General features: G+C 35.7%; 1 protein-coding gene across 1 annotated transcript in view; it reads right to left on the reverse strand.

The window, feature by feature from the left end:
- Window positions 1–26544, reverse strand: part of LOC136034797 (puromycin-sensitive aminopeptidase-like) — an 83811-nt gene that overhangs the window by 50346 nt on the left and 6921 nt on the right. Inside the window, exons 3-7 of the mRNA XM_065716212.1 lie at window positions 24174–24324; window positions 21491–21788; window positions 13841–13989; window positions 4349–4618; window positions 1788–2022 (exon numbers count right to left, since the gene is read on the reverse strand). Coding sequence (XP_065572284.1) covers window positions 1788–2022; window positions 4349–4618; window positions 13841–13989; window positions 21491–21788; window positions 24174–24324 — 1103 coding nt within the window. The remainder of the gene's footprint in view (window positions 1–1787; window positions 2023–4348; window positions 4619–13840; window positions 13990–21490; window positions 21789–24173; window positions 24325–26544) is intronic.

Raw genomic sequence — 26544 nt, forward strand, 5'->3', positions numbered from 1 at the left:
GTTCCACATTTTCTATAGCAATCATTACAAGGATGGGACATTCTAGGCTAAGGGACAAAAACGAGACAGAGACCTTGAATTAGAAACTATATCTTCAACTGAAACCTGGTTGCCTAAGCCAGGATTAGCACTGGTACTTGCTAGAGAAAAGTTCAACAAGGCTGATCTCGCGTCTTCACTTAAAAATCACAGGTGTCATTCATTAAAAAAGAGACGTCTTGACAAGCCAAGATCGAAATGAAGACTGAAAGACGTCTTGACATGTGAGGAGGGGGAACCAGATATTGAAGAGGAATTCTTCGTTTTCAAAAATAAAGTAGATTCACTCTTAGACATTCATAATGCAGAGATGAGTAGAAAAACACACATAATTGACATAAGATTTGAAAAAATTTAAGTATTTTATTATCATTTTCAGAATCTACTTCATTTTCAGAATCTACTTTATTTTCAAAAATAAAGAAGATTCATTCCTTGACATTCATAATGCAGAGATGAGTACAAAACCATACAAAATTGACACAGGATTCGAAAAAAAAATTATTTTATTAATATATTCAAAATCTACTTTATTTTCAAAAGTAAAGCAGATTCCCTCCTTGACATGTGAGGAGGGGGAACCGGATATTGAACCAGAATTCTTCGTTTTCAAAAATAAAGCAGATTCACTCCTTGACATATGTGGAGGGAAACCGGGTGCTAAACCGGAATTCTTCGTTTTCGTAAATAGAGTAGATTCACTCTTTGACATTCATAATGTAGAAATGTGTACAAAAACGTACAAAATTGACATTGGATTCGAAAAAATAAAGTATTTTATTATTATTTTCAAAATTAAATAGATTCATTCCTTGGCATTCATAATGCAGAAATGAGAACAAATCCATAGAAAATTGACATTGGATTCGAAAAAATAAAGTAATTATTAGTATTTTCAAAATCTACTTTATTTTCAAAAATAAAGTAGATTCATTCCTTGAGATTTATAATGCAACATACAAAATTGGCATTGGATTCGAAAAAATTAAATGTTTTATTATTATTTTCAAAATCTACTTTGTTTTCAAAAATAATGTATATTCACTCTTTGACATTCATAATGCAGAGATGAGTACAAAAACGCACAAAATTGACATAGGATTCGAAAAAATAAAGTATTTTATTATTATTTTCAAAATCTACTTTATTTCAAAGAATTAAGTAGATTCACTCCTTGACATTCATAATGCAGAGATGAGTACAAAAAACTGTTAACTAAGCATTAAATAACATACATCATAGATTGTGTTCAGGGAAGTTACCTAAACTAAATTTCTAAACATAAAGCATAATAATTTAAAGGTAACTGAAAGTAACCCCTTGTAGATCAGGGCAAAGCCTTAATTAGGCTTTAAACATTACAAAAATTGAACTAAAAACTTATTTACTTTAAGAATAGATATTTATGCTATAATTCTTAGCTAAAGCTACCTTGGGGTTGACATTTGAAAGGACATTGAACCGGGTGTATTACAAGCCAATACTCTTGCAGAAATTCATGGAAAACATTCTTGTGCGAGAGCTAGTGATAGTGAAACATTTTTGATTGTATATTTTCCGATATACCAGCCCTCTTCCAAGGAAAAATCGATTCCAAGATAAATTGCAATTCAAATAAAAAAAAAATCCTTGATGTGCTGAAACCCCTCTATAAAAGCCTTTTCTCAGACATAAATTCGATTATTTAATGATAATTAAAAAAAAAGTTGTATAGACGAGTGACAAGGAACAAAACTTGACAGCCTTACCATCTATAGTGCCGTCAAGAAGGAACCGTTGTTGATGCAACTTCAAACGAAGGCTATCTCCATCTTCTGTTGCGTGAATGGTGATTACGGGGAAGCCTACTTGACTAGTCCAAGTTGACATAACGTCCCGAACTGGTTTGCCACACGCTTCTCCCAGGGCCTCCCATAAGTCTTCCGTGAAAGTATTCTTATAAATATGACGCTCTAAATACAATTTCATTCCCTTACGAAAATCCTAAAAGAGAGGAAAATGTGAATAAGATGCTAAAAGCAATCTGTATCTGCCATGCATGCAAATCTGAATGGTAACGAAGGCTATCTCCATCTTCTGTTGCGTGAATGGTGATTACGGGGAAGCCTACTTGACTAGTCCAAGTTGACATAACGTCCCGAACTGGTTTGCCACACGCTTCTCCCAGGGCCTCCCATAAGTCTTCCGTGAAAGTATTCTTATAAACATGACACTCTAAATACAATTTCATTCCCTTACGAAAATCCTAAAAGAGAGGAAAATGTGAATAAGGTGCTAAAAGCAATCTGTATCTGCCATGCATGCAAATCTGAATGGTAATTAGGGCATTTTTACATTTTTGGGGGCATTTTTTTACATTTTTTAAAGTTATATTTTTGTGATAAACTAAAAAATATACAAGAAGGAAGTGAGTATTTGGATAAATAGAGGACAAAAGTAACTTGGGTGTGTAATTTTTCTAAATTCTATGGACACTGAGTCGTAACCTAAAAGATAAATGTGTCCGTTAAACCAAATCAATTGTTTTTTTTTTTTTTTTTTTAACTTTATTGAAGTTAATTTAAGTGACTTGTTTGAAAGCCAAGAGGTTCAGGACTGATTGACAAAGTTGTACTATAAAATACAAGAAATTAAGACATGGAGGCTAACTTTATAAACAAAGTAAGGAAAAATCGTAGTTTCCTTTATCAAAAAAAAAAGCTCTCTGGCTCGTAATCCGACAGTTAATCCGGAGGAATAAAACACAAAAAATTTGTTTCCTCTTTATGTTTATGATCAAGTAACAATAAAAAAATATATTAAAAAGAAAAAAAATAGGAGCAAATATATTATTCGAGACTTCTCCTATATTAAGGTTGTTCTAATAAGGCATGAAATTCTCCTTCCCTTCTCCCCTCGAGATTGATCTAGGGAAACTCCTCAATTGACCCTCATCCCAGGTTTTCAAAAGTACCTATTTTCGGTATTTTCATTAAAAAATAAAAAGAATAGTATTGCTACTCTTAACCTCTGTAGGAGTATGGGGGTCCCTAAGGTATTTGTCATCATGATTTTTATCCAAAATGGTGCTGAAAGTAAGAGCAAAGGATCTTGTTTTATTTTTCGTTGGTTCGTAATCAATGTCACCTCTACGAGTAAAGGGAGCAGGGGGCCTTAGTTTCTCGTAATCACGAAATCGAACAGATGAGGTTGTCAAACATCAACCAAACTTACTGAGAAAAAGAGTGTCCTAGCATAGGCTTTTAGGGGTCCTTTCCTAAGGGGATCTAAAACTTTGCCGTTCCTACAGCTACTTGAAGGAGTAATCAACTAAAGTAGTGAAAAGAAAAAATAAGTACCCTATTGGTGCCTTTTGTGGACTGCGATCTGACCTCTCTTGTGGAGAATTATTATCGTAACGACATCTTCCAGAAGGCGTCATTAGATTTTAACCAAACTAAGTGGGCAGTAATTGTTAGTTCCCTATTTGTCCCTTATGGGTATAAAATCGAAATCCAACCAATGAATGGAGAGGCAGACAGGATCTCTAAATACCTCTTATCTGGATACTGCAATAAGGAGCAGTCAAATTTCGACAAAACTTTGTCGGAAGAAACAGTTAATGGACTAGTTCCACCTCTTTTGTTATCAGGGATCGATTGAGCTTTTGTAAGAGCGAGGGAAGAGTAAAAGAGATCCTAAATTCTTGGCTATAGTCAAGAAATCCAACCAAGCCTTGCCAGTAGCCAGTTAAGGATTTAGACGTCTGTATACAACCCTACTGTAAGGAAAGGGCTACTTTCTTAACATATTAATCCACAAGGAAGACTTGTGGTAGGTTCTAGTTGATAAAGTTTTGGCTGTGCCTTTCCAGGAGTTTAAGCCCGGCCTCTTACAGAACATTTGTAACAAGATGCAGTCTTTCAGTCTTGTTCCTTTTTTTGGTGCAGGGACACTTTTACATCCATAAAAGATCCATTCTATGGACAGCCCATAACCCTTGAAAACCGTTTGGGACCTTAATGAGCGTAATCGAAACCGACATTTTTCGACAGGCTAGGAATTGGATCTTTCATTTATGTTTCTTGCACTTAGCAGCTTATTTGGATTTGTCGTATTTAGCGAAAAAATGTGAAATGAAACATGCACGTTTTCCCCTAAGTGCATGGTCGTATATGCTGCTACGCGACTGAGAACCATAGATCAAAGTCGCTGCAACACTCCATGGAACCTTGCCCTTAGAAGTCTATAGGTTTTATCCAATAATTGACTTCAAATTGGGTTTTCTGTACAAACAGAGATTTGACCAGTATTTATTCAACCAACTTACATCATCTCCAATATAGCTGTGAAGCATGCGTATAACAGAAGCCCCTTTGTTATAAGATATTTCATCAAATATTTCGTCCACTTCAGATGGAGAATTCACGGGCACTTCTATAGGATGGGAATTTTTCATGGAATCCAAACTGAATGCCCCAAATGTTGTATCAGTTACAAACTGGGTCCAAATCTCATACTCTGGAAACACGCTATCAACGCATAGGTATTCGCTGAAACTTGCATAGCCTTCATTTAACCATAAATGTGTCCACCATTCCTGTAAAAAAAGAAGAAAAATAAATATACAACGGGATAAAATAAAACTAAAAAAAAGGCCCTTCCCACTGAGACCAATAAAAGAACGTTTTTTACAAGGAAGAATGTTTCTGCCTTCGTAAGTTAGATTAAGAGCCACAATTAAGAAGTATTTTCCTCCAAAAACAAGTAAATAGGTTCTGAGGGAACACTCACTGTACATAACATACGATAAAACAACGAAGAAAAGCAATTAAGACACAAAAATCAAAACAAGGGGATTTCAGAGTAACTGTGATTCTTTACTGCTTTCAGTTCAACCAATTTAACTCAATTCAATTTATTTAAAAGAAATAAAGAAACAAATTACAAAACTTTAGACCCACACAAAGGCTCTTTGGCCTGTAAGAGTAGAAGACTAAACATAACATTGAATAATAGCAATAAAATCCAACAGAAGGAAAAGAAGAAAAGAAATAATAATAATAATTAAACAAAAACAACAAAAAGTAACATGCCAATCAAAATAAATGAATTAAATAAATTGGAAAGGAAAGACAGAGGGGAAAAAGAGAAGGAAGGAGAGATCTAACTCTCTAGGCATAAGATATGATCGGTTAGCTCTATTTTAAATTGTCCATAAGAACGACATAGCCAAATTTTAACTGGCAGGGAACTCCATATGGAGGCACAATATAAAACTGGATAAAATCTGATTTTATTGTTTTGGTTTTATAAATGAAAATATCCATGTCATTTCTGAGAGAAAAAGAAACCAACGATTCCTTTTGTAGTTCAGAATTTTGAAAATATAATTGTCTGAAGAAGTCAGGGAGGAGTCCATGAAAATACTTCAAAATGAAACAAGAGGAAGGAAAAATGTATGTGGATTGACCATTCAATAGGTTTATGCTGAGCTGGCCTGTCACCTCAGACACTAATTTAATTGTTCTGTTATATATTTTGAAAACAGGGAAGGTAAAGAAATAGAACGTCGATAGCCATACTGTTGGAGAGTAGTACATATAAGGTCGAATGAGAGTGAAAGAGGATCCCTATTATTAAACCAGGGAAACAATTACGAAGCTTCCGAAGAACTCCTAGGTTTCTTAAATTTTCGAGAGTCTTAAGTTTTAAGAACTCCTAGGTTTCGGGAGCTTAAGTTTCACAATGACACATGATGTTGGAAAGAAAGATTTAAAAATACCCAGGAATCGAACATGTCTATTAAGGGGACGAGTTATATCACCATGAGTGGTAGAAATAGTTTGAACCAAAGGACAAGAAGTACCTAATCTGGTAAAAATAAGTAGACTAGATTCATCTAGATTTAGGGCAAAGCGATTAGCATCGAACCAAGAAAGGTTCTTTCTAAAACAGAATACACTTTCTTCATAAGGGAAGAATCCTAAATTTTTGAACACCCAAGAGTACTATCATCTGCAAATCCAATTAGCACTGGGTCTTCAGCTGTCTCACTAGGTGGAACATAATTGTGATTACAAACAATACAGCAACTTCGTACAGTTTGTTCAAATACAGCAATAAGAAGATCATTGATGAATATAAGGAATAAAACAGGTCCTAGGATAGACCCTTGAGGGACACCAAATCAACACGGAATTGATCTTGAGGATTAGGATCAATACTGATAAACTTTTCAGATAAATAAGTTTAAACCAATGATATTTGTTTCCCCGTATCCCTGTGTCCTCCATTTTTGAGAGTAGGATAGTATGTGAAATGTTGCAAAACACTTTTCTGACATCAAGGAAAATTGCAGCTGGAATTCTACCCTCATAAAGTGCCTTGTGAATGAACTTCAGCAAGGCCATGCAAGCATGTTCTGTTGAGTGTTTAGGGAGAAAATCAAACTGATTGTAATGGAAATTTTTTTTATCAAGAAACGACAGAAGTCTAGAGTACACACATTTTTTTTCAAAAATTTCACTAAAGGCTGATAAAAGACAAATTGGTCGATAATTAGAAGGATCATCTGTAGAACCACCCTTATGGTGAACAACTAATCTGGCAGGTTTTAGGGCTGTAGAAAAGTTCCATTCAAAAACGATAGGTTCACATAAATGGTGAGAGGAGATAGAATTGAGGGTAATATAAACTTTTAAGTCTTTGCAGGACTTTGGTCAGGTCCACAAGAGGAAGATCCAATTAGCTCAGAGACGTTTCTCTAGACTTCAAACTCGGAAACAGGATTCAAAGCAGTCAATTTGACAAGAAGGACCGAGGTACTTTTTGAAGTCACTGGCAGAAGAAGCACTGAACAGAATATCTTCAGAAATTGATTTCCCTATGGATCCAAAATAAGAGCAAATTCATCCATTATGACTTTACTATTAGTTATTACTACCCTCTTAGAAATGAATTTATTTGGTAAGTTATTTCTTTTGGAATTGGGATGAAGAACTATGTGTATAAGTTGCCAGGTTTTTCTCATATAGTTGCCGAATTTGGAGAGCATCTGGGAGAAATAAATATACTTGGGCTTTACAAATTAAGGAATTCAATATGTTTAAACATTTTTTATACTTTTCAAGGTGATGATGATAGTTAGAGGACTTGAATACCTTCCACAAATAAATCTTTCTTTTTGCACTCTTAAGAAGAGCTGCAGTAATCCAAGGGGCACGAAGAACTGAACGCTTGGAGCTTTTAGCAGAGGTTACACAGCAACTATCAATAAAGGCCTCTTTGACCGGGTCATAGAATTGACTGAAAAGACCGACTTCTATCGGTGATGAACTCCCAGGAGGTATCAGACACTCAAATTTTAAACTGTTCAAGTTGATGCTGTTGGTAACAGACTGGTAAATTACAGGGAGAGGAAGGAACTGAAGGTACACCAGAGATTGAATAATTTGTAATGCATGGAAAGTGGTCCGAGATTTCAGACATGATAAGAAAGCTCGAATTAGGCATTGGAGTAGAAAAAATGTTGTTGGTTAATCTCGCAGATGTGTCAGTAACTCTAGTAGGAATAGGAATACCAGGAAACATATTAAAGGATATAGCAGAGGATGAAAATTCATAAGAAGTTGTAAATGAAGTTTTTGACAGGTCAATACTAAAAAGGATAATTCGTAATTACTTCTGCATATTTCAGACATAACCATGTTTGAAATTCCTAGGAAAGAAGGTATCAGCCCACTTGGTGGGGGGTATAGTTCCCCAAAGATAGCTTTCTTGTTGTCAATCAAAATTTCATTGAAAATAGACTCAAAAATTCTATCCAAATACTTACACAGATCACTACGCAAAATATAATCCAGGTAATCAGCAATATAAAATGCTAAGCCACCCTTTTTTTCTCTCCAATCTATTTACAAACCCCAAGTTATATCCGGAGATATCTAAAACCAAATCATTGCCCTTGTGACAATATGTTTCCAATAGTCCAATAGTCTGAGGAGAAGAATTAACTATGAGAGACTTCAAATTATTAAGAGAGGAACAGAGTCCTTGAACGGTTAAATGAAAAACTGATAAATTAATACCAGAATTCACATTTTTGGACATGTCTTATCTATAGACACAATCTGTAGTAGAGTTACTAGTCAAAGAAGAGATATTAGATAGAGCCCCAGATGAGCCCCAGATGAGTCAACATTTAAATTTAAAACATTTAGAGGAGTCTTCCCAAGCAATTTAAATTGAATGGGGATAGAATCATTATAACTAGAGTGATCATCATCAACAGCTGTCATTTACAAGAAGTGGATGCAATAAAAATCTGAATATAATTAAAGAGGAATGTGCAGAAAAAGGGAGAATGAACAGATAATTAATAGAAAAATGATTTGTGCGATGATCTAAGAGCAAAATCATGACGTAAAAGACAAACGAAAAATCATTAAAAATGTCAAACCAGTGAGGTGGCACATAGCTATCAGGCCCAGAAGTTTTGATGAAAAACATAAAAGCTGTAATGATAAAAAGAAAGACAGAGGATTTACTATAGTTGATCCATTGTATACAGAAAAAGAAAAAAATAAAGTAGTCTAGTCTAAAATACAATAAGAATGGGGAAAAAAACGAAAACAAGAATGAAAGATTAAGAACAAAAAGAAGAATAATAAAATGGGATAGTCGAAGATAAACAGCAAGGATGAACAGCAATAATTAGAAAAAAAAACACAAGGGTTATTAGATGGATCAGCGCTTAATGTCACAGTAAGGGAGAAGGGAAGGTGGTCAAATCACGTTTGTCTTCGTCAACATGAACGACAGAACAGGGAACATCAGCAGAGCAGATAAACTGGCAAATATTGGTCACAGTACCACTATTATGAATATAACTGTAACTAGATCTACGTTGCAAGGGCAAGATGAAGTGTTGCGGCAACGTTTGTTCGGCTTCGCCGAGCAAAGTGTTCCGAGAGCAACACTTTGGTTTTGTTTCCTCGCTTCGATTAAACGCTGAAGTTGTTAATCTGTAAGGGTCTTAAAACAAACAAGTCCCCTGCACTGGAACCAAATCGGTCTTACCATCAAATACACCTGAAACAAATAATAGGTACACCAACTAGCAAAATTTACGAGCCCCTCATTGCCAATGATGATTATGAGCTAACAGCCGATTATTGCTTAAAACTCCCCTATATGTCTCACAACTGGTAATGACCTATTTTTGGTTTCAGTGTGTATTTTACTACTGAAGTTGTCAACCACTTTAAACTTTCAAACCGGTACATCTCATGAAGAAATTTTTCTACCAAAAAATGGATGACATAAACTTTGATCAGCTCGTCAAGAGCTATCGACTACCGTCGAAAAAAAAATCTAACTGTCTTAGCTCAAAAGTTGACTTTTTTGCTATAGGCCAAGTTTCTACCGTCATCACTTAGAAAGAAGCAAAGGATAAACTCTAATTTCATTAGCAATGAGAGAACTTTTAAAGTTTAAGAGGCACATCTGATACCATTTCTCTACTGCAATCCCAAGTGCGTAAAACCGAATGATAAACTCAGCTGAAATCACGAACAGAAATTGGTAGAAACAGTTGATGGCAGCACTTTCGGACCCGTGGGAAAATGCCACTTTTTTGTTTCTGTAAAGTTTTCTATTTATCACTCAAAGAAGATATATCGGCTGTGGAGCCGGGTAACTGCCGCATATATTTAACACTTATAGATTTTAGTCCATCTTCAATTTGAAACTGGTGCCTGCCTGCTTGCCTGGAACGGGGCTTTCCACTCAAAAGCAGAAACATGGTTTGATGAAAGGAAAGCTTGACTGCACAACTTCAGATAGTTCTCTCTGACATAGGCTATAAAACTCCACTTCACTTCATACACTATAGGCTCTGGCTCAAGGACAAGCAAAAACCATCCTTTTTGGTCCCATACAAGAGTTCTACGAAGCTTTCCAAAATACAAAGTCATATTCATCAATCCGGCCTAAAGTCCACACTTTCCGTAAAAACCGCAGAGGCTAGACCCTTACCACTTTCTAGGAATAAGCTGAAATCAGGGTGCTAGGAACAAAAAAAAAAACGACGAAACCAAAGTGTTGTTCTCGCAACACAATTAAGAGCTTTGGGTGCTATATGGTACCCAATTGGCAATAAATCTAAAACTATTTTGGCGCGAGTAGAGGAGCTATGAACATCACAATTGAAGTCACCTATCACTAGCCACCAATATCCATGCTTTTCATCATTGCATAACAGAGTTTTAAGGGATGAGCCAGCATTAGAAAACTTAGAAAGTGAAGCTAAACGTTTCTGATCACAGGGAAGATATACATTTACAAATAGAGGGTGACCAAGTCGTATTGCCATAATATTATCAAAGGAATGAAATAAGACAAGTGACAAAGGTGTATCTAATCGTTCGATAACAAATGCAATGCCCATGGAGGGTCGGCCTTTTGTTTTGCGGTTATTGGCGGTAAACACAACATGCTGGCTGCTTCTTCGTAGAGAGTTAACGAAGATGGCAGGAGGTAAATGTTCTTGCCAGAACAAAATGTCAAAAAATTCATTTTGGTTTATTGAGCCATATATATCTTTCGTACCACTGATATTAAACAAACAGATTGAAACAGACAATTCGACAACTATTTCCAAATCACACGTTTGCTCAGGACAACAAGTAGAACACGACATTTTAGGCTATACGATACGTGACTACCCTCAAAATTAGTGCATTTTGGATCTAAAACACGGGGGAAATCACGGAATGATACATGAGGGCCGGCCCAGCGGTTGCATGTTATTAGCTTATCATATTTGGTTTTCATTTGGTTGGGATATTGACAATTGTGACAGCAACGGGGCGGCCGCAGGAATTCAGAGACCATGAAAGATTCATAACACACCTTGAGCCCGAGTCGTAGGCTATTACTCAGTGCTACAGCATCAGTAAAGGTACTTTTCACCGCCAGGGATTTTCCAACACGTTCATCTTCACATTTCTTAAGGATCATCGCATCATAATTAGCGGGCACCCACTTAACAATGACATAAAATTTCTTTTCGCACGTCATGAAGTTACAGCTATTCAACAAAGTTGGAACCGCGTTGTTGAAAACCTTCGCTGTAGATCGACTAATCTGAACAAACAGCTTATCGACAGAAGGCTTTATGCTTTGAATAGCTTCAAGACAAGGAATTTTTTTTTAATAGCTTGAGCTCGTTTCGAGGGGTCGTCAAGATTAGTAGGCATTTTTAAAATAACAACGGTGTTGGTGCTTTCAATATGGGGACTAGCATAAGGAATGGGAAGTGACGGAAAATTTAAATAATGACCTGTTACCTTTTCTTTGATGAAGCTAAGGGTACAATCCAGATCCCAAATTTTGGAAATTTTGGAAGCAAGTTTGGATAAGCAACAACTAGAATTACAGGCACTTCAGTGGGTGAAACAATTACGTACGTTGGCACTATTGACTCCTCATCTCAACACTTTCGAATCGAAACAATTATATCTTTCACATGCCGAGCGGAGGCATGATCACCTTGTCTCCTTGGTGCTGTTTGGCTACTAGGGAATATTTCTGTCCATAAACCAACTCTAGCATCTTTGAAAATATTTTCAGGAAAAAAATCCACTCCATGACAAATAATAACTTCATCGTCAACACTCGATGTAATGTTTGATTGGATAAAATTATGAATAGCTGAATGTACAAACATTATTATTTTTGCTTAGCTCAGCTCAAAAAATGTTAGGTCCGAAACATGAAACGAAAATCCTTAACCGTTTGAAAAACGACAAAAATACAACAATCACAAAAATAGACAAGAAAACACCATTGTCGTTTCGGAAACAATAGATTATGATAAATAAAAAGACTATGCCCTCTTGATGGACAAAACTGTTTATAAAAGTAATCAAAACATATCCTACAGATAAAAACATAGAACAATTAAAAAGGACCTGGAAACATTGGAAAATGATAGAGCAGTAGCCCCTGAGACGTAAAGAAAATTTTTACTCCGAAGGCTGTTTTACTGCTAAATTTTACGGTCTCCCCAAAAATCCTTAAATAAGATATTTTGTTGCACCCTATCGTAGCATGCTCTAATTCTCCAGATGAAAAACTAAAAATCATTTTACCACCATTCTTCAAGCCCTATTAAGGACACAGAAATCATACGCAGAAAAAAAAAATATAAAATGTTTTGTTAAAAAGTTAAAAAATCAAAGGATAACTGATAATACTATCCTAACGAGCTTCGATGCAATTTCAAAGTTTGAGCTAACAAACTTTAAACAGTATTGGAGGAAAATTGTAGTTTTTTTCTGATTAAAATTTTAACAATTGACACTATCATGACTCTTGTTCAGCTCTAGAACAAAGTTTTGATATGTTTTAGGTTAAGCCACAAACCTTGTCTTCCAATTGCGGTTTTACCAAGAAACAGTTTTATCTCCCCCTATTTGGCGAGTTTCTGTATGGATTTTGTCGAAAAAAAAGAGTAGTTTTGTTCTTACTATTTAAATAGCTTCAATGGGCTAATTTTTCCCTTTTGTACTAAAACGGCTTGGCACAAGTTTTTGCCGAAACATTTATTTTATTTGGTTTTATTAACTGGCTGAAAATCACCCACACCTTTTTTTTCGTCTCATAATTATTTAAATGCAACATAAAATGATTATTCACCCCTCATTTGATCTTTCTTATTCCTGTTTTAATTTATTACAATAATGGGTCAGCAACAGTCATTAATTGAACTTTTTCTAGTCAAACAGAGGTTAAGGCCTCCAAGAATTATAAGAGTTAGAAAAATCTTATTTTTTCACCAATAATTTATCGGAATCATAAATTATACAGCCGAGAAGACCAGACTGCCTTTTTATTCATGCTTAAAAAGACATTAAAACATAAAAATGGGTAAAAAATTTTCTGAAGGACAGTGAAGCTTTGAAAAAAAAACTGAATTTTATATGGATACTAAAAGATGTCTGGTTATTTCAGTTTTACATCCGAAGGCCTTCATAAATGGCAAAAAAAAATAGATGAAATAAATTAACACGTACGAGATTCTATAAAGGAAAATAGTGCAAAAAATTCCCGACTCCCCTTCGTCTGTGCCTGAGATGTCTTACTATTCAGATTAAACCTGGAGATATTTAATTTTGAGTATTAAAGAATCATTATACAAGATAATAGTTATTCTGGATGAAGACATAGTTATCTGGGTGACGAAAGAATGAGTACATTCATTCATAAATACCAATAACGCTTGAAACAGTAAATTACCCCGACAGAGCAGAACGTGTAAGGTCGAAAAACTCTTTAAAATAGTTTCTTGAATAAATCGAAAAACATCTCGATAATACTTTAAAAAGAATTCTAGTGGTATAAAATTGCTTTAATATTTGAATCTACGTAGGTACATGCGTAAACATACCTACGTATGTTCTGAATCTTCATATATTTATATTACCGGATAATCAGTTTAAATTTGTTTCGTTAAAAATTTTGCTAGAGCATTGACCGCATATAAACCGTTCGATTTGATTAAACAATTTAGTTTTGACATCAAACTTGTGCCTAATTTTTCACGAAACTCACTATGGAATCAAAAAAGAAGATAAACTAGCCCACAAAAAAGAAAGCTTGCGTTAGGCAAATATTTAAAGTTGTATGGCTTTCTCCTAACATTAGCACAGACGTTCACCATTGGGGTAGGGTGAAAACCGAAATGGAATAGACATTAATTACAATCGTTACTATGTCATCACTAAAATTAGTTCGTAATAGGGATTACAGTAAATACCATAGTTACTAGGTTTCCAAACCATTGATGAGCAAGTTCATGGGCGACAATAATGGCAATCCATTGCTTCCGTGATGTGGAGCTATTCTCAGGATCAACTAACATACAATCTTCACGAAACGTCACCATTCCCCAGTTTTCCATGGCACCTAAATGAGCAAAACACATTCATGAATAGTAGTTCTGATAACGCAACATGCATTCCTAGCTGTACTTACTTCTTATTTGAGAAAGAGAAAAAAAAGCAGCATAACTTAAGCAAAACACGTCACTAACTAACAGACCGCGAACCGGTTGAACCATAAAAAAGATAGATAGAGTAAAATAGAATCAGTCATCATAGCTTAGGCAAAACACATCACGAACATAAAGACCATGAACCAGTTGAACAAACCGACTACGATCCTTTCGTAGACCGGAATTTAAAGACCCTCAACTTATGCCACTTGTCAACCCATTGTCACACCATCAGGTGGCCTAGCATGTTTAATAAAAAAGACACTGTTTTCACCCCCCCCCCCCCTTTATGTTATCACAAGAGTGATTATTATATTGCTATTCGTCTTGCCAACCTTGTCCTCATTAATGTTTATCTCCCCTACGACCAGAAATCCCTCCAAAGTTTAACTAAATTTACAAAATCTTGCGCATTAATAAAAAGTCTTCAGAATAGCATTGAGAGTAAGGACTGGATTGGTTATTAATCGGTGATAAGAACTGTAATATTAACTCTTCATCAGTGCGGACTGAGCTTCTTTTAGATTCCCTACCGAATAGTTACAAAATTTTGAAGATAGATGCCTCCCATTCCTATATATAGTCTTGTTTGAGAGTTCATACAGTAAACACCTTTATTGGATACAATCTGGATATAATCTCATTATACAGTAAGACTCAATCGTGATTCCCTATGGACTTCTCTTAATCAACCTTGAACTTGGATGTTCTGAGTGAAAATTCCCTTGGGAACTTTGATTAAGAATTAACCTGAGTGATTCCCCTAGAGTCATTTAGTATCCGATTGTTTTGATCTATTTACTATTGACATTTTTGCAATTTGAACTTGGTGTACTCAGTAGTGATATTTATTATGGATCCGGAGCAGTGTGGTATCTGTTTAAAAAGAATTACAAGCAAAACAGGCGGCGTGCAGTGTATCAAATGTAATAAATGGTCTCATTTTAGTTGTGGAAAAACTAAATACTCTAATGACTTGAAGAAGACCTTTGTCTGCGTAATTTGTACACAAAAAGATTCCCCTAAAACCTTTACTCTGAAAAAACTGAGATCGAAAAATAATAGTCCGAAACAGCAAAGTAACAACGATAAAATCCAGGATCAACTTAAAAAGAACACTATCTTCCCAGTAGAAAACTTGTCATCTAAATCTCCAGGCATTCCTGGCGGTGCACTGAGAATTATGGATACTATAAAAATATCACTGAGGAAAGAATCGATACTATAGAAAATATCACCGAGGAAAGAAATGACTACTCAGGTCCTGATCTGAGCTGCCTCTTATGTGACGAACCGACAAAAGACAGCCCTTCGTTTGATTGCCACCTTTGCTTACATGCATGCATGCGGCCTGCGCTGCAATTGATGCAGACATAGTTCTTGCTCTGCAGAAACCCTCGGGACGTTTCTTTCTTTTTACCTGTGAGAAGTGCTTAAACCAGAGTAATATAACCAGCTCTAAAGTTCTCAGTAATAATGTATCTGTTCAATGCAGTAGCTTTCTTACTAGTCAAACAACACAAACCGACCTAGAGTATTCTCAGTCTCCGCATACAGATGAAGAGGGTGTTACAACAGATCATATTCCGGAACGACGTGTCTGCAGATTTCACATAAGGCGAGGCTGTAGAAAGGAGGAGAATTGCACGTTACTCCATATTTGCTTGGATTATTTCAAAGGCATCTGCCATGATGAGTGTTGTATTCTGCCTCACAGATCTCTGTGTAAAAAATTTGCTCATGGCCTTTGTTTCATGAACTGTTGTCCTAATGTGCATCTCACTTCCCCCAGAAGGAAAAAGCTACGTTCCAATACTGAATTGCGAAGTTCAAAAAACGGGGAGCGAAAAATTCCACCTCTGTTAAAACATGGTTGCCAAAGACAACAGTTTACAGTCCCACTTATGAGCTTGAAACTCAAACCACCTGTCTTAAATCAGCCAATGCAGATCCCTCCCCCCTCATACCAACCACTCCTCGTGAAAACTTGGAGAAACTGGCAAGAACCAACATCTGCCAGCCTTCCGACAATATATCCAGTACTAACAACCAACCAATTTGGAATTTCAAAGAAATCAAAGATTCACCCACCCCTCAAACCATGTCTTCCGAGTATCCCAACTTGGAACCGATTCAATGTGTTGGCAAGGAGATTCGAGACCGCAGTGTAAAGCCCCCCTTTCATCCCTATATATTTCCGAAAATACTATTATCAAATGTCCGGTCACTTATGAACAAATTAGAAGAGGTTGAACTTTGCTTGAAGAATGAACTGGTTGATATTGCTTGTATCTGTGAATCACGGTCCGCGACTGAAGATGTTGTAGCATTTGAAGGATATGATACCTATTTCAAACCTAGAATGACACCCAATGATATTTCAGTAACACATGGTGGTGGTGTTGGTATTATTTGTCGATCGTCTATAAGAAATCGAGTTCTCACTTTCAGTAATATACCAAATAAGCATGGTTTTGAAGTATTATGGTTGTGGTGCAGGCCTAAGAAGCTTCCCAAGGAAGTGGCATCACTGTTGATATGTGTTGTTTACTATCCGCCCCGTGGCCCCTATCGTAAAGACCTTGTGAATTACTTACAGAATTGCACTGACAATGTACGATCTTTGTATCCTAATGCTGGTATCATAATGTGTGGTGACTTTAATGACTTAGATGCCAAATGGCTAAGTAATTCACTATCACTTAAGCAGGTTGTGAATGTGCCCACAAGAGGTAACCGTATGTTGGATCTCATTTTTAGCAACTGACCTGAATATTATAATACTCCAGTTACATTACCCCCATTAGGTTTGAGTGATCACTTGTGTGTTGCTTGGACACCCAATCATTTTATCCCAAATCGACAAATAAATAGTGTGGTGTACAGGCCTTTCACACCTGAACTAGTAAATCTCTACAAGAAATGGCTCACAGATCGTGACTGGCGTGATATTCTCTCATTGTCTGACGGTGACAAAATGGCAAGTTTATTCTGTAAGGAACTATTCGAAAAAGACTGTGAAATTTTCCCACAAAAAAAAAATATATGTGAAATCTAATGATAAACCATGGATTACTCAAGAGATTCGGAATCTGATAAAAGTGAGGAACGAATTGCATTTAACTGGATCCGTAAAAGATTTCAAAAGAGTAAGAAATTTAATTGTATATAAAATAAGATGTTCTCGTAAGCAGTATGGGTCGAAAATAATAAGCAAAATATATAAATCCAACCCAAGGAAGTTCCATGACTTAGTTCAGAACATTATCGGGAAAAAAGTAACCAGAGTTGAAGTGAGAGATGTCAATGGTAAACCCCTGTTACCTAGTGAAATTAATAAATTTTTTGCATCTGTTTGTAAAATTCATCCGCAACTAAGAAAACTACCACCGAATGATTCAGTTTCAAATATCCCTATACTAGAGATTTGTTCAGTTGCTAAAAAGTTAAAGGCACTTGATTCTCGTAAATCTAGTTATCCTAGTGAGATACCAATTAAATTGATTATTGAGTGTGCTGATCTTTTATCTACTCCTTTAACGGCAATTTTTAACCAGTGTTTTATTGATGGTGTTTTCCCATGTATTTTTAAACAGGCATATGTAACGCCAATCCCCAAATGCAAGGCACCTAAAGATATAACCGAGATGAGGCCGATTTCGAAAACTCCAGCTCTCTCAAAAGTATTTGAAAGTTTTATTTTTGATTGTTTATTTGAGGACATAAATGATAATATTGATCCCCAACAATTTGGATTTAGATCCGGGCATAGTACTGTTCATTATTTGGAAGCATTATTGGATACTATCCTTAAGCACTTAGAGAATAATGGGGCCTATGTTGAAGCATTATTTGCAGACATAGTTAAGGCTTTTGATAGTCTTGATCATAATGTAGTTGTGGAAGAAGCAAAGGCTATGGGTGCCCGTCCATTTGTTGTACGAATGCTAGCTAGTTTTCTTTTTGAAAGATCTCAGTGTGTCCAACTTCGTGATCATGAGCCATCTGAATTTGTAAATATTTTTGTGGTTCGCCACAAGGGACTAAATTAGGCCCGCTTTCTTTTCTTATTGTTTTTAACCGTATTTTAACAACAATACGTGAGCGTTTTAAATTTGCTGATGATTTAACTGTTTTATCACTGCGACTAAGCCCTCCGACTACTGAACAGTCTGACTTGATCAAAATCTATCATGATCTAAAAGCCGAATTAGGAAAGGTAAAACTGGCGGTCAGTGAAACTAAGAGCTCTTACATGACATTTTCCTTCCTAAAGGGTAACAACCACTCTTCTCATAAATCCATACTGCCAACAAAGAAAACTGTTAAAATACTTGGGATTCTTTTGGACGATGATTTAAGATGGAATTCGCACGTTGACTATCTGACTAAAACAGGCGCCTCGCTTTTACATTCATTTTCCAACCTAAAAAGATTTGGTACACCAACTGAGGTTTCAAAGTCTGTATACTGCAGCTATGTTAGACCTTCTCTTGAGTATGCATGTCCTGCTTGGCATCCGGGATTGACAAAAGATCAAACAGATAGACTTGAGACGATACAAAAAAGAGCTGTAAAAATTATACTTGGACAAAACTACTCAACTTACGAAGATGCACTGAAACAACTCAATTTGGACTCACTTGATAGTCGTAGACATGGCTTGACATATAGATTTGGACTAAATTGTTTAAATTCCCCAGCTCATTGTCGTCTACTACCCAACTTTGCGAGCCCCCCAACTGGAGGACCAGTTACTAGACTTCGACAAATAAAAAACAATTGTCCACAGTTACTGACTTGCTCAGCATATAGTACTGAGAGATATCGCAAATCATTTGTTCCATATTTTACCCGTCATTTTAATAATATTGACGCGACTAATATTTAATGTTTGATTAATATATTGTTTGTTTAAATTTTCCTGTGAGTGTTTTTGAAGGTATAAATTATTTTTATCATGACATACTAATGCTAGCTCCGGCTATTGTAGTGAATAAATATATTCTATTCTATTCTATTCTATTGTATCGTTTCTTCTGGTCTCATCTGTGGCGAAGTCCATGTTGATCAGGATGAGCGTGATTATGACCATCTCCCCTATCCCTCACTGTTACCCTTAATGCTACTGCTGAAAAGAACCTTCGTCCTAATTCTAGAAAATGGGTTTCTAAAAGAGAATGGAACAAAGCTGACTGGCCTCTTTATTTTTCTACGCTTGTTAGCCTTCTATCAACGATTAAAGTCCCTTCTAATCTGATGTGTACAAGCGTTGGGTCCCCACAAGCCAGAATTCAGCTTAATATTTATTATAGCCACATTGTATCGTGCTTAAAGAGGTCTGAAGAGGTAGCTGTTCCCCTGTTCCCCTATGTCGCTTTCGATCCCAAACAAGAAGTTCAATTTGGAAGAATGACCCAGAGCTCAAAACTATAAAAAATCGGACTAAATTGTGGCTAAAATGTGGATAGCTTGCGGCCACCCTTTAAGGGGTAATGTTTTCGATATTAAACAAAGAACAAAGCTTAATTTTAAACGCTATCTTCGAAAAATTAGGTATAATGGTGCCGAATTTCCTAAGACTCCTAGCCAGTGGAGAAAAGTGATAAATGTCGCGAAGTTGGATAGATCGCGTAGGGCCGACCGAATCCCTAATGTATCATGGATAATTTTAAACGCTATCTTCGAAAAATTAGGTATAATGGTGCCGAATTTCCTAAGACTCCTAGCCAGTGGAGAAAAGTGATAAATGTCGCGAAGTTGGACCGAATGTCGCGTAACCGAAATCGCGTAGGGCCGACCGAATCCCTAATGTATCATGGATCAATCATTATAGTAACATTTTCGATACAGTGATATATGCGGTTCATTTTCGACATATTGCGATATTTCTATATTATTTCTTTCCGGTTTGCACCCGTTTTTGAATAATCAAGATTTGCAAGGTATAGAGTTCTGTATTTTCGTTATTGCAAATATTTATTGTATCTGCCGCGTTCTTATACAAATCAGAAGATTATTAGAAAGTTTTGTGCCACTGATATTATTTTTGTTTATAAAAAACTCTATGCTAGATTAGGCGCTGAGGCCTATCACCGTTTGGGTCCTTCCCACCCTTTGATTAGACTGTATTGATTGTATTGTTTGTGTTATTTAGTTTTTCTTTCCTTTACGTTTTTACTCCGCTTAAATTGTCAAAACAAGCGTGTAACAAATAAATTATTATTAATTATTATTAACCGATCGATTCTAAAATTCAGAACACGTGACTGAAAGAGCCTAGCTTATCATATAATTCATCAGCTTACAACTGCCACCACCGTGAAGAGTTAAGCAGTCTTGAAGCTATACTTCAGGACACCGTGAAGAACACGTGACTGAAACAGCCTAGCTTATCATATAATTCATCAGCTTACAACTGCCATGAACCACCGTGAAGAGTTAAGCAGTCGTGAAGCTATACTTCAAGACACCGTGAAGAATACGTGACTGAAAGAGCCTAGCTTATCATATAATTCATCGGCTTACAACTGCCACCATCGTGAACCACCGTGAAGAGTTAAGCAGTCTTGAAGCTAGACTACATGCAATGTGGTCATTAAACGCATATTCAACAGAATACAGCAGAAAAAAGGAACTCCAATAAGAAGAAGCAAATATGTAACAATGTTATACACGTCTCTGAACTATTTTTACAACTTGTACTGACACAAGACCACACTAATAACATCCCAAACATTTATATTTACGTCGAACATCAATACAACAAGAGGAGGCATTGTACTGTCTGTTATGGCTTAAAACTTCGGCCTAGAATTTTAGGCGCAAAACTTGATATAGACTGAAATCTAAATGAAAAGCTTAGAATTAAAAAAAACTTTTTACTTTGTCATTTATGGGAGCGGAGTGTCTGTTTCTTTCCCTCTTTTAGCATGCATTCAAAAAGTTCGAGTATTCCACGAATCTGTCATTCTAATTGTGTACCATAGGCACGAATCAGCATGGTTTATGCATTTCTTGAATATTAAACGGTCCATAGGGTTCCGTACCTAATGCTAGATTTTATGTTGGAAATCAAAAGTATCTAGATTTATTTTCGTCCTCATTTCAGACGCTCATTTTGTCCACAGTTATTGTATAACTTGAGTATTTTCTTTAATGTTAGGTATTTTACTATTTCCTAAATACTTGTTGAGCTGGTAATTTAGTAATTCGTGTATGTTGTACAGCTTGATTAGAGTGCGCTTATATCACTTCTGTTTGCCAAAGTCCAGCAAAAATTCACTTAAAGCTACGAATGTTTATAGCTATTGACATTATTATTTTCAAAACAAAGGAATTTTTACCAAATCAAGATATTGTTCAACCAAACCCCCGAAGAAGAAGCTAAACAAACAAAGCTAACTTATTTACCTGATTGGAAATCTGGAACAGGTACTAAATCAACTTTTGGTAAAGGATAAGGTACATCAAAATACTTTTCAAAAAACGTTAATGACTTTACAGCTGCATTTAAAGCAAATTTGCCGTGCTCCTGGAGTCCTTTAGGCGTGAAAACGCGAATGAGTCGACCCATTTCAGTAGTGTCTCTAATATGATCCAGTTCACCGACGAAGAAAGCAACTAGATAGGTTGACATAATTGGAGTTCGCTCAAATACAACTTCTCGTAGCTCAGGAGATCCTTCAATATTCTTCTCGGAAGCAATAGGCTGAAAATAATGGGGAAATGTAAAATCAACACAAAACAGCACCGCCAATTCTATTACAACATAAAATAAAATTCTGAACAAAAAGTATAAGAGCAGAAATTTCCGGAGATTTTTTCATCAATCCTTAAAGTACTGAGGACAACAAAATAAAAACATGTTTGTCCCCTGGCTCTATCATAGGGGGCACCCTAATATTGAGCCAGGCTCTAAATTTTCGCCCTATCTTTAAATTCTTGAAAACAGGAATTTGCTGCGAATTTTTTATTTTTTTTTATAAAATTCTGAAGCCTCCAAGCCATGTGCTAGGTTTCATCAGAGTTGCCGAGCAGAACTGTAAAAAATGAGCGGAAACTAATCTGAATGATTAAAATTCAAAGTCTCGCTGTTAAAATTTAGATTTGAATAATCAGTTTGAATAAATATCTTACACTTCTTTCAATCAGATTTTTACGCATTTGTGTCTGTGTAACTAAACTGTCTTCTTTGATATTTTTTTTTCTTATTTGCCACTTCTGCAAATATCCGCCATTTCTTTTGTTTGCTCAGAAGCTGCTGATCAGAAAAGGTAAAGAAAATCAAACAATTCTTGTAAATGGTCTGATTTTTGGAATTAAAAGTGAATTATTGAGGCTGTTTTTGGTGTGTAATAGACCAGGGACAAACATGTGAGTAAGAATGAGGGCAGAAAATGGGGGTTTAAAATTTAGGTAAGGTTTTATTTCGGGAGGGGGGGGGGGGATTTACGGGCAAATTATATCGGTATCGTATCGGTACGATACCGATATATTGGTATCGGACCCTAAAAACCCACATCGAATGGGCCCTAGTTAACACCACAGTCATCTATCAAGATAAGGGGTTAGCAACTACAGCTAGTTGTATGGAACCTTCAGTATCAAATACACATTCTTGGGGCTAAAAAAAGCTAGTTTCCATCTCTATTATAGCGACAGAATCGTGAAGATCTTCCCGATTCAGGTAATCTGAATATCTTTAGGGTAATACTTCAGGCGTATCTTCAGGGTAAGACTTTAAATGCTTTTGTAGGGTAGCAATAGAATTATGATTTTGATTCGCCAATAAAAACATCACTAAGGTCCATGCCAAGAAGGGAACAAAAAACCCTGCTTTAAGACACACAACCTTCTTTTTTTTTACTCATATTACATATAATATATTTTGCAGCATCAGGCACATTTAATCACTAAGCTTTTTACATGTATGAAAATTTGCTCAACATTTAGGTAATACAACCAGAAAGCTCCAACTGGATCTTTGGCACGAAACAAAAGGAGCTATCTTGTATGGCTAGTCCAGTTTTGCCATTAACAGCATCAGGCACACAGAAAGATACTTGATATGCCACTGGTCCTATACCTAAGTCCATCAATTCTAACAAGAGGAACAGTGCGATTTCTATAAACCTAAATGATTTTCGAAAAAAGGAAAGCAATTACCACAAAAATGCAAAGTAACAAGAGAAATATATAATAAAAATAGAATACCCTCTTTTCTTTCAAATTGTTTCCTTTCAAAAATTTTGTCTTGTATAATACAAGGCTCTGCATTGACATCTTAAAAATCACTGAACTATCTTCAAAACCTATGTTTTTAGAGCCGGCTCAGTCAGGGGAAAACTAGATAGCATATCATCTAATGGATATTTAGGAGTGAGTTGTTGATTCATAATACGGTTGAATTGCTCTGCCAAATCCTTAAAACCATTGTATTCATTAATAATGCTGTATATCTTAATTGATGGGACAACAATAACTAATAGATAGAGGTGATCATTTGCATAAACTGAGAACCTTGAATAAAACGGACTAAAGTGGCTACAGCGAAAAAGGAGTGAATGAAACGAAGTTTAATTATAATAATCGTTCTACCTTTCCAAAATAGCCAAAATATATGCTTCCCAGTCTATCTGACATGTCTTTTTGTGATCTTTCCTTAAAAAATATTTTCACAATAGACAATACATTGCTAAGATTCTCCAAGATGTATTAAATTCTATTTTTAATTAAATATGCTGTGAATACTCAATAAAATAAAATTATATTGTTTAACTGGCACATTGAACACTTTTAGTAGTAAATCTTGCACAGAATTAGGTCTAAATATTCAATTCTACTATCTCCCTTTGTTTAGACAAAGTGTAAATTCGACTTAAAAATCTTCTAGCTAGTTTAAGAAGAAATTCCTTCTTTCCCTCGATAAGCAGAAGTGTATACAATATCCCCTTTCTTATACCGAGGAAACAGGCTCAAAATCCTCCAATGCAGAAAAAATTCACTGGAAGTGTCAGGTTAATAATTCTTTTCATCTCTATTTATTACCAAAATAGTTCAATATAAGACCAATTAGAAAAGTCCCATCACTTACCATGTTAGATATAGCAGTGCGATCCTTAGGAACAATTAAAGTTATATCAAAGGTTGCTTTGTGAGCAGGTTCATCCCAACAAGGAAAACATCTTCTAGCATCAGAAGGTTCAAACATAGTGGAACAAGCATAGCGCTCCTCTCCCTCTGAACTAAAAACGAAAACTATATAAAAACCAGTAAGATCACTAAAAGTACATACTTCAGTTGCACTTTTTAAAAAATTTCTCAACAGCAAACTTTCGAGGACCAATTAATCTACAAAATCAAAACAATAACCTATTAATAATAATATTTATAATAATAACAGTACATTATGTCTTTCTGGAAGATAAACAACACTTAGAGATTGAAATAATGGCTTAAAATCTTCAAAGAAAATAATTTATTTTGGCTATTATTTTTTAGTCTGAATAACGCCCTCCCCCTTACAAAAAATTTATGCAAGCTTATGCAATTGTATCAAAACAGTAGCGACATCAAAATAAAATATAGTAAAGGGTATCAAAAATGATGAAAAAGGGGATAAGTTCCCAATTAAAATACTTTCTAGTCCCTCACTAGCTGTCGAACTGCTCGCTTTCCTATAGTCTGGTACTGGCCCGACGACTTTATAATGACGCATCTGGTTTATTTTTTGTTTTTAAGTAAAATGGAAGTGGTGGCACGGTATGCAACGCACTTCAAATACAATACGCTTTCAATGGGGCATGAAAAGGATGTACCACACTTTTAATGGGGTAGTCGACAAAAATACTGAACTGACAAAGTAATTAGACTAGTACATGGCTATGCTCGAATAGATTTATTAATTCATTGTCACTTGAGAGGGCAACGTATTTTTGTAATTAAGAGAATATTTGAGACATCTCGCTCATTAATAGAACCACCTTTGGCTGATTTACTTTCGAGGTATGATCCCCTACTTCGCCTATTTTTCAGGTAAAGGAAATGAGGTAAATGGCTGTACTTAATTACGATCCATTACTTCCTTCCAATTACCCAGCAATACTCACTTCTTCTTTATTTATGTGTTCTAGAGACAACATACTTAAGATGTAGGACACCAATGTTAAACTGACACAGCCTTTGACAAATATTTTTGCCCCGTGGAGGTACCTGTCCCTGAAAACTGACCAGCCAAATTGAACACATTTCTTTTAAGCATTATACTCCAATCCATTTGCCATAATAAAAGGAAATCGAAGATGTATTAGGATGTGTTTCTAAACTGATGCAGACTCTAAAAAAAAAATGTCTCACTGAAGATGCACTGGATGTGTTTCTAAAAAATACAGGACACCAATGTTAAACTGACAATGCCTTTGACTGATATTTTAACCCCTTGGAGGTAACTATCCCTGAAAACTGGCCGGCCATATTAGACACATATCTGATCAACTTTATCCTCTAATCCATTTGCCATAATAAAAGAAATCAAAGATGTATTAGGGTGTATTTCTAAACTCATTAGTACATAATAATCAAGAAAATTCTAAACTTTGCTTCCTGCAATCGTGCAAGAGACAAGAAACAGCTATAATTTACTATCTGAGCCAAAATATTACAGTGATAATACCCTTGTTCAATACAAAAGTGAAAGTTTTGCAACCGATAATGAAGAAACAAGTTCAATCAACCAAAAACAACAACTTAAACACTACAGATGTTACCATTTTAAATTAACTCCAGTTAGTCATTCACATATCTAATATTGCTAAGCAGTTCAATGCAGAGTTATCATTACTCGGAATTATAGGTAAATCCACGAACTTACTAAGAACATCGCGAGCATTAAACCGCTTATGGAGTACGACTGTATGGTACAGAGCTCTGTATGTTCGATTTAAGTAAATGACAAAATAGGACTAACCGAACACATCGCTTAAATTGAAAGGAATATTTACACTGAAACTAGAACTTATATTATTCCTCCTTCAGAACTACATGACTGGCCACCCAACAAATGAAAGAGAAAATCTTTGCCTGCTTTTCATCAAGCTTGTAGGGACCGACCATTTCCCAGCCCAATTCCTAAACCCCCAAATACCAATTATATCCCACGTACCTCTTTTAGACTCTTTAATGCTCTCAATGTATATGCTAATTTCTACCCTTACCAAAGTTTATGTAATTTCATCCCCTTTGCAATAAAACTTTGAATACAATGTTTCTTTTAACTCTGCTCTTATTTAATCCATTTTTAGTTGTTTCTCTCTTATAAAAAGTCTCAATACCACATCTCCCCCTCTCCCATCCGTTCAATAACTTTTGCTACAACAATGTGCCCTGTTTGCTTTTACTTGACACTCGGCTTAGTCTAGCTAATGAAACATTTTTCAATAAAACTTTATCTCACAAAATAAGTGAAT

Source organism: Artemia franciscana, chromosome 13, assembly GCF_032884065.1.
Source record: "Artemia franciscana chromosome 13, ASM3288406v1, whole genome shotgun sequence".
Lineage (NCBI taxonomy): Eukaryota > Metazoa > Arthropoda > Branchiopoda > Anostraca > Artemiidae > Artemia > Artemia franciscana.